The 9,422-nt window shown below is 35.9% G+C and overlaps 1 protein-coding gene across 1 annotated transcript; it reads left to right on the top strand.

The window, feature by feature from the left end:
* Positions 1 to 474: 474 nt before the first annotated feature.
* On the top strand, positions 475 to 7,937 carry LOC121984068. The gene is made up of 2 exons (XM_042536840.1): positions 475 to 939; positions 7,546 to 7,937. The coding sequence occupies exon 1, from the start codon at positions 552 to 554 to the stop codon at positions 930 to 932; it is 381 nt and encodes a 126-aa protein (XP_042392774.1). The 5' UTR covers positions 475 to 551; the 3' UTR covers positions 933 to 939; positions 7,546 to 7,937.
* The last annotated feature ends 1,485 nt before the right edge of the window (positions 7,938 to 9,422 follow it).

The raw sequence follows: 9,422 nt of genomic DNA on the forward strand, positions 1-9,422 counted from the left end.
ATTAAAAATTAGATACTTACGGATTGCCCATAAATGATTATGTAGGGTAACAAATATAATTTTGTTAACTTGTACATCCATTTATGGACAACATGTGTACTTGGTGTTAATTTAATTAAAAAAAATTCACTTCCTTCTGTCTAAATACTAAACTCTAAAAAAAAAATATAATACTATTTGTTTAGTCTAAATACTAAATCCTAAAACAATTTAATAAATTAGATGCCCATGAAATATCCATAGAGTCCTAAAATTTAGAATAGTGTGAGCGGAATCATTTATTAGGAGTTTGTTCAATTAAACTGAATTATTCATTGGAATTGAAAAGTTTAGTTAATTTAGAAATTCTATTTTTTTTTTTTAATATTGATTAATTTGGATAATTTACCCCATTTGGATTTTAAAATTTTAAATTCGATTAAATTGATTAAAAAAATCGATTATAGGCCAGGGTGTGAATAAATGATCTTGCATAACCCTAACCTTCTAAATTTTAACAACAAGCGTTTTTTCCTTGCTCCGAATTCCCAATCCCTAGATCTCGCCCAACAATGGCGTCTTTCGTCAAGTCTGCGTTGCAGTCGTTGCGGAAGTATATCAAGAAGCCATGGGAGATCACAGGTCCTTGCGCCGACCCCGAGTATCGGTCAGCCATTCCCATGGCCATGGAGTACCGCCCCTTCAGTCCGGCCACACCGCCGGCGAAGGTCTGCATCCCCACCTCCGAGCCCGAGACCGTCTTCGACATCAAATACTACACTCGTGATAGACGCCGCAACCGCCCTCCCGTTCGACGAACCGTCCTCAGGAAGGCTGACGTCGAGCGGATCATGGCAGCCAAGACCTTCGGCTCTGATGATTTCCCCAAAGTGTACCTTACTAAGACGATCGAAGAGGACCAAAACACCCACGGTGGTGGCTATCAGAAGTAAAAAAAAGGTTTGATTTCCGCACTCAATTCTTTTCATCTCCTTTCCTGTCGCGATTGTGGTTTCTCTATCGTTCCGTGATTTGAAATTATGGATGAATTATATATTCGTTTATCTATAATTAGTCTGATAATAGATTTTTTTCTCTCCGAATAATGGTTCCTCAATAAGGATTCTTTGTTTCCCATCTGCTATGTTTTTCGAGATTGGCCCGATATTGCCTTTCCTTGAACTTAATAAATGGATATATTTGACCTTTCCAGGTAGTTTTTCACATATCCTGAAACCTCCATTTTTTTTATTTTTCTTTTCAGCATGAGACCTCTAAGCTATTTTTTGTTCAGCCCATTCTGATTAACTCTACGAGTCTTTTGGTGTCATGTGTATTACACGTACCTGGTATTCCGTCTTACGTCCGTGCGCGGTTGGTCATTTTGCAATTCATTGGTTGCTGGAATAGGAGTTGGGGAATGATGATGATACAAATATGTTTTTTCTATAGGTGACTAGATATGAATTTACCTTTGAAATCATCTGGAAATTTAGCAACCTGAACATTATGATCTTTTCAGCTAAGATAATAGAACATAAATATTCTTGTATCGCCCAATCAATTCAAAATAAATCACCTAAGTGAATTTTATTTGTAGATGTTATTGTGCTAATTGGTGAGTGTACTTTGATTGACTTGGAAACTTGAATTGTGGAGAAAAATTTAGAAACCCGAAATTTTAACTTAAGAAAAACTAAGACTATATATATGAAATATAATTTCAAGAATAACAAAAAAAAAGGGGAAATTGTTTAGACATATGAACATAAAATTCTTGTAAGTAAGAATTGTAGATATATTGAGGCTATTATTCAACAAGAATGAGACATGGATAAAGATATCATTAAGATAAAGAATGTAGAATTCAAATGGAGAGTAGCTTCTGTAGTCTTGTTGGATCCTGATGTGCCTCTTATGCTAAAAGGAAAATATGAGGTATGATCCTCATACTTTAAAGGTCGGAGTATTGGGCCATTAAGAGATAATACGTGCAAGTTAATGTAACAGAGATGCAAAAGCTAAGATAGATGTGTGAAGTTTCTGTAAAGAATAAATAAAAAGCAAGGAAAATTGGACATATATTACTTGGATCATATTCACAATTTATTTCGATGCTATAACTAAAATAATGTTTGCAGCTGCAACCAATAATAAAATGAGAGGAAATATTCAAAGACAACACATAGAGTTTATAGGTAGAAGAGTTGAATCAATTATAAAATAAAGTGTACAAGATAAAAGGAGATTGAAGAAAAAGTAGTTAATTTATTTAAAAAATAATTTAATCGATTTGATATTACAAGAGATGAAGCTTTGCATGAGTGTAATTGTGGAATAAAATTCATGTAGCTAGCCACAAATAGTTGGGACAAACAAGTGTGATCTTATATTAGCCCTTGCTCAAGTCTTATAAGTTGGAAACATAATTACTTTTAAGAGGAATCTCATAAAATATAAGAAAACATACCACAACAACAACCAAGTCTTATCCCATTAGATGGGGTTGGCTATATAAATCTTTCTACATCATTAAGCTCTATCCTCTATTATATCATCATTTTTATTTGAATGAATTTTATTTTATTTTATTATTGCTAACCAAGTTTTTTTTACTCTTCCTTATTGATGTGCATATTTGTTTTAGTTTCATATCGTCTAATTTGAGCATTTATTGGCCGTCTAAGTACATGTCCGTAACTTCTTAAACGTGTCTTTTGAAATTTTCTCAATAAATACAAATCTGACTCTCTCTAATGTTCTCATTTTTATTCTGTGTATCCTTGTATGTCCACACATTCACCTTCACATCCTCATCTTTACAACACTCATCTTTTGCTCATGTGCTCAAGTCATAACGTAACATTCATCGTTATATGACATAGCAAGTCTAACCATTATTTTGTAGAGCTTCTATTTAAGTTTTAGAGGTACTTGACAATCACATAAAACACCTGACATTCTCCTCCATTTCAACTTGCTTGTACTTTATGTAAGATATTTCTCCTAATCCCTCTATCGTTTTGCAAAAATGATCCTAAATACTTAAAGCTCTCAGTTCTAGACAATTCGTCATCTCCTATCTTAACAATGGTCTCATTACATCTAATATTGTTAAACTTAAATTTCATATATTTTGTCTTTATTCTACTAAGTCTAAAACCTTTTACTTTTAGTGTTTTTTGCGAAGATTCTAATTTAGCATTTACTCCTTGCAAAATTGAGATCCAAATCGCAGGATCGTATGATTCTACGATCTTGAAACACAAAATCGATCCAAGGTCGTTCGATCGTCTTCTGTGGTAGAATCATGGTAGGATTGTTAGAATCATATAGGATCGGTAGAATCATGTCGATTCCACGATCTAATGATCTTGCACACTTTTTGGGTTAGGACTTGTTTTGTAAGCTTTAAACTAGGTTGTGACTCCTTTTTTCCCCAAAGACCCAACCCAACCCGAAATTTTATTAGGTCTTTTTTTCTTAATATAGATTAGCGCTTCATTGAGTTCATTCCATTCTTCAATAGCCATGGGCCAACGATCGTTTATCTTCTCATCTCGCAACCGCCAATATTGATGTCACCGACCCTCGTACGACCGAGGCTGCGACGGGAGGCAGGAGGGACTCGACCGATGTCGTCGTGGATTTTTCGCCAGGAGGCTCGATAGCTATGCTAGAACTATAGCAGCAGATGCCCACAACGCCGAATCTGTCCTCCGGTGGCCTCCGGCTTCGTAGATCCTTAAGCATATCGACGAAGGTGGTACTTTTACGGTTTCTATTTGTTTTGTGCTAGTTATTGATTATTCTTCAATTTGGCAATCCACATTTTGATGAGGCTCTTGCAATTTCAAGAAACTTTGTCATGATAGAGGCATTACAAGCAATTAGATTTCTCTTTTTTTAAATATATATTTAGAGAAGATAAAGTTGTTGCTTTGTGACCAAAGGTCACGGGTTCGAATTTTGGAAATAGTCTCTTGTAAAAAATAGGGTAAGGTTGTGTACAATGAATCCTTCCCCGGGACCCCGCATTGCGGGAGCTTCGTGCACCGGCCTGCCTTTTTTTATATATATTTAGAGAAGATAAAATGCCCCTCTTCATTTTTCTATATGAATTATTAATCATAAAATTTTTAGGGATTTTTGATAGGATCATATATTTCTACAATTCTAATTCAATCTTGACCTAAAATTGATCTTGGGTAGGATCATGATTCTACAGACTACTCTCCTCCACCAAAATGATACGATCTGCAAATAACATGCATTAATGTGTCTTGAATGCGTCCATGTTCATAAAGGGCAGCTGGTGCACGAAGCTCCCACCATGCAGGTCCCGAGGAAGGATCCATTGTACGTAGCCTTACCTTACTTTTTGCAAGAGATTGTTTCTAGGATTCAAACCCGTGATCTTTAGGTCACAAAGCAACAACTTTACCGTTGTGCCAAGGCTCTTTTACGTTCATGGTTAGGTTAAAAAGATAGAGATTTAGAGTTGATCTTTGATATAATCATATCTTTATTGGAAAAGCCTCTTTATTTTGGTCGTTACATCTCATACATTACATATCCTTAATTAGTTCAATATATGTTACTTTAACATCTCTCTTTTCTAGAATTCTCTATATACTCTATCATAAGCTTTTTCTAAGTCAAATGAATACCATGTGTAGATCTTGCTTTTGCTCCCAATACTTTTCGATAAGTTGTCTGAAGATGTATCGCTTCTATTATCGATCTTCAGGTATAAACTAAAATTGATTTTTGGTTATCGTAATGTCCTTAGTTAATCTTTTTTATATTACTCTTTCCTAAAGTTTCATGGTATGACTCATTAATTTAATACACTTATAGTTTACACAGTTTTGTACGTCTCTCTTGTTTTTTATATAAGGGAACTAGAGTACTTATCCTCCATTGATTAGATATTTTTTATTTTTAATATCATGTTAAATAATTTTGTAAGTCACAATACCTTATTTCCCTAAAACATAATACAAGAATATTTAGGAACGTAGTTGTTAGACTCGTATGATTCCGGATTTATCAAAAACAATTGCGATGATATATTTTGATACAATATGATTCAATACAAATACTATTTTATACAATGTTTTGCTTCAAACAATTAAAATAACTCCAACTTACCAAGGCATTAAATTAAATCCAATAGATGGATTTTAATTTTATGTTATATGCTAGAAGAATAGAGGTCGAAGAGAGTGGAATCTCAAATTCAATGATGACATATAAGTAGAAAACATCTTGTCATGTGGTGACATAGGATTGATGATTGGCTAAGATGGTTTTGACACCTAAATCTAACAATGATTAGTGAATAGCTCCATGAGGATCCAGACTTGTGAGTGCTTTCTTCAACTCATAGACAGTCACAAATAGCTTTGATCGAGTGAGGAAGAAACATCTAGAATAATTTCTCTAGGTGTGTAGCTATTCTTCTTTCTTCATTATTTAATTTGCCACTGACACCAAAGTTTGTCACTCTGGCATGGAACCAAATCTGTCTTGTCTCTTTGACCACCAAAACTCTGCAAAATGACTTTAATCCTTGGTTTAGATTTACTTGGAACAAAAAATCAAATTAAGATACCATAAGAAATTTGTAGCTTGGAAGTGTAATAATTGAATTAAGAATTACAATCTAAGCTTCAAAAAAAACATCAAAGTACACAAATGAGATGACATATGGCAAATGCAATAAGTTACTATAATTGGTTTAAATGACATAAATCGACACAAATTATGATTCCTCTATTAAATCATAAATTGTCAAGAGATTTCTCTAATGCAATGCGCATCATGGATTGATAAAGAACTGGTGTTTCATGTCATTGCATTTCAGAAATAATTGATTGATGCCAGATCACACTCCATTTTAAAAAAAAAAAAAAATTCATTTATAGTTATTCAAATAACCTTAATTAAGCATTGGTTAACCAGATTTGTTTAAATTAATTATAGGAAAAGGAAAGCTAGCTAACTCAATTGGCTTCCAAATTGCCAATCCACAGATTCTGTCTTCATTAGAATGCATTTAATCTTTGTTATATATTCATATTTGAATTGGATTATAAGAATGATTCTCTTGCTCATTTACTTTCTATATTGGCATCATTGATAATTGCCCTGTTAATTTTTTTTTGCTGTTTGGTTAGCAAAATTGTTTACTACTATATGCTTTATGCTAGCGTGAGATTTCAACTGTAGAAGCTGCATACTCACAACCAAGGTTGTGGGCTTGCTAGTAGAAAATGGGTGACAATCAATGACAGTTTGAATTGTTAACTGCACAAATATCATTAAAATATTGCATGATAGTGATACATGTCAGATATTCCCCTTTTGTCGCACCAGCTTACTCACAGAACATTGTTTAAACAATATAGTTGAGATAATTTAGGTTATATCCATAATTCCATATTATTAAAAAATTGCATGATAGTGATACATATCAGAATTTCCCCTTTTGTCGCGCCAGCTTACTCAGAACATTGTTTAAATGATAGTTGAGATAACTAAGGTTATATCCATAATTCCATATTATAGAGATATTATTTGTACAAAGAAGAACAAGTGATGACTGATATTAATTATCTCTAGTGCCATGATATCATCTTTTCGTGACAGGGATTAGATCCAATATGCTCAACCCAGGATGACCAATGAAATGACGTAGACTAAACATTTTTATCTTAAATTTTACATCTCAAAGAGAACTTATTAATGGTTTAGTGATACAAATTGTTTTTGTGACGAATTCTATATAATCTGATAATACAAAGTTGATCCCTCTACAGGAGGTGCCACGAATATCCATATGGCTCAAAAGGCAGTGTAATCTCTTCAGATATTCTATTAGAATCATAGATAACAAGGAAGAGATGTAATTTACATTAAACTGTCTTGTTTGACGTCTCTTGACAGAAAAAAGAAGGCCAAAATGGGAGAGTAGGCTTTGCTGATACAATCCTGACCATTATTGTTTTTACTTAGCATCCATAGCATGTTTAGCATGAATCAGCATTGTTATGTGAAGTTTTGTTTTCTGGGTGATAATCCATGCCTACCTGTCACAAGTTCCATGCAAGAATTTTCTCTGGAATAGGGATAGATATTTACCATGTGATTTATTGAGAAAGATGTGGAGACCTGCCAAAAGTGAGTAGTTTAATCCTTTGTAACTGAAGTTAGTACCCTGAGTTTGAATTCTTCTGTTGTATGAGCTATTATGTCAAGTTCCTCTTCATATGTATTAAAAAAAAACAGATGCTGTTGTGGTCAGCACAAGCGAAATATCTTGTTCGATCAGCTAACCGACACTTGTATAGTACGGAATAGGCGATTGTAACAGTCCTGTTCAAGACTGACATGTTACTTGTCCTGCCTAGTCCTGTAGTGACCTTGACAACCCACTAACCTGAGTAGTTAATACATGGTGTTAAAGTGATTTGAGCAGTTGATTTATTACCTTTCAATATTCGAAGTAATTAGATAGACCCACATTCTTTTTTTGCTTGATGCTTCTCATCTTCCTTGCAGGTTTCAAGTCGTTGGGCTCGGTCTTTGTGGTCTCCATTTCTTTTGCTGGATTGAACTATGGAAAGGTGTTGTCCCACTATGTTTTCTTCCTTCATAGAACTGATATTGGCATACTGTCGACTGAAGCTTCTTCAGATAAGATAATCTGATAAATGCCTAGTTGCTATATATATTGCCCTTTTGTCTTTCTGGATGTTGCTCGTCCTGTACCTGCAGGCCAATACTTGAATAATGTGACCATAATGATTGGCTTAATTTGTTTCGTCTGCTATGCTGCTTCAATCGACTTTCAAGTGTTAATGTGATCACGTAGAACTGAAATTTTGGTTGAAGCACAGAGAAGACTTGAATTATTTGGTATTCATTATTAGAATTTTGCAATTTTTTCCAAATTAAGTTTTATTATTTATTGTTTATTGTTATAATTTTTAATCACATGTGCTAGCTGTTTTGTCTTTCAGGACCACAGATTTAACTTTCATTATTACTACTTCAGACAATATATATATAAAATTAGACATTATTGTTTTTTTACTTTATGAACTTTTAGAAATCTATATCTATTTTTATTATTATCATATTAGTACTGTAAATAAATCATATGGTATATATATATATATATTTTGTTCCTGTTCGAGAGTCGAGGTGATGAATGTTGGGGGCGTGATGTTTCTGTTGATCGTTAATGGACTCCGAGTCAGCGAGACCTGCAACCACAGCGATGTTAGTACCAAGCCAGGGAGGGGTTATCCGGTAATGGTCCTTCGACGCTCAAGTCAGTTACCGGTGATGTAGAAGAAGCAAGAGAATGAAGCAGCAGAGTAACAGTAGCTACAGTAGAAATTATGCATACCTAGCCTGGGGCCCTTTATATAGGGCTCCTGGGGAAGTACGTGTACGTTTTTTGAGGTGTGTATGCTTCCCAAAGCTCCCTTGAAAAGAGATGTCATAAACATGTATCTGACGTCATACCTCAATGACTCGAGCATATCTTTGACATGACAGTGGAAGCTTCCGTCGTACGATCCTCTGTCTGATCATGCCGCCAACCATACCGTCTATCGGTGGCACAGTTTTTCATTAGGATATCGGTTGATCCTCCTTTTGTCTGTTATTGGGCCGAGCGGGATGACCGCTCAGCCAGCCCTCAGCCGTTCGGGTGGGCTAGCCTTTGAGCCGACGAAGTGGTCGCTCGGCCAACATTTCACTGTCCGAGCTATATCTGCGAGTGACCGCCGGTTCTGAGGTTCAATACGAGTCCGAGCGGGCTGGTCGCTCGATGTATATCTTGTTCTGAGCGTCGGAAGCTCGGTATGAGACCGAGCTGTGGTAATCATCTGGTTGATATTGGCTCGGTTGTCCTTAATATCGGTCAGGTAAGTGGGTCACCCGATCCGCCAGCAATACGGGGATGTTGACCGCCTAGAGTTTGACCTCCATCGTGGCAACGACCCTCTGAGGGGTGGACTCTTATCATCGGATCACATGCCTCCCTTTCAAGTCTAGTCGAAAGAGGTTGCAAGTCCGACTGACTGGACAAAGAGAAGTATGAGGATCGATTGACCAATCGACCATCATTTTGGTAGGATTTTCGATCGGTCTACCAAAGAGTGTCGATCAGCCCTGAAGCCCATCCTTGCAGACAATCGGCGCGCCAAGCATTTGCACTTGGGCTTTCTCCCTCCATGTCCTCGGGCGTATTCGGTCAATACTGACGTCATCAGAATCTCTTCGAAATTCGTGCAAATCACCCTGTTAAGGTTGAGCATGCACCCCTTAAATGCGAGCCAATGGGAGAATGCCACGTGTCGCTGCTGTAGTCACCGCCTACCCGAAGCGACAGGTGTTGACGCGACGTCTGGCGGTTTGAATTCTAT

Source organism: Zingiber officinale, chromosome 5B (assembly GCF_018446385.1).
Source record: "Zingiber officinale cultivar Zhangliang chromosome 5B, Zo_v1.1, whole genome shotgun sequence".
In the NCBI taxonomy this organism is placed as follows: Eukaryota; Viridiplantae; Streptophyta; class Magnoliopsida; order Zingiberales; family Zingiberaceae; genus Zingiber; species Zingiber officinale.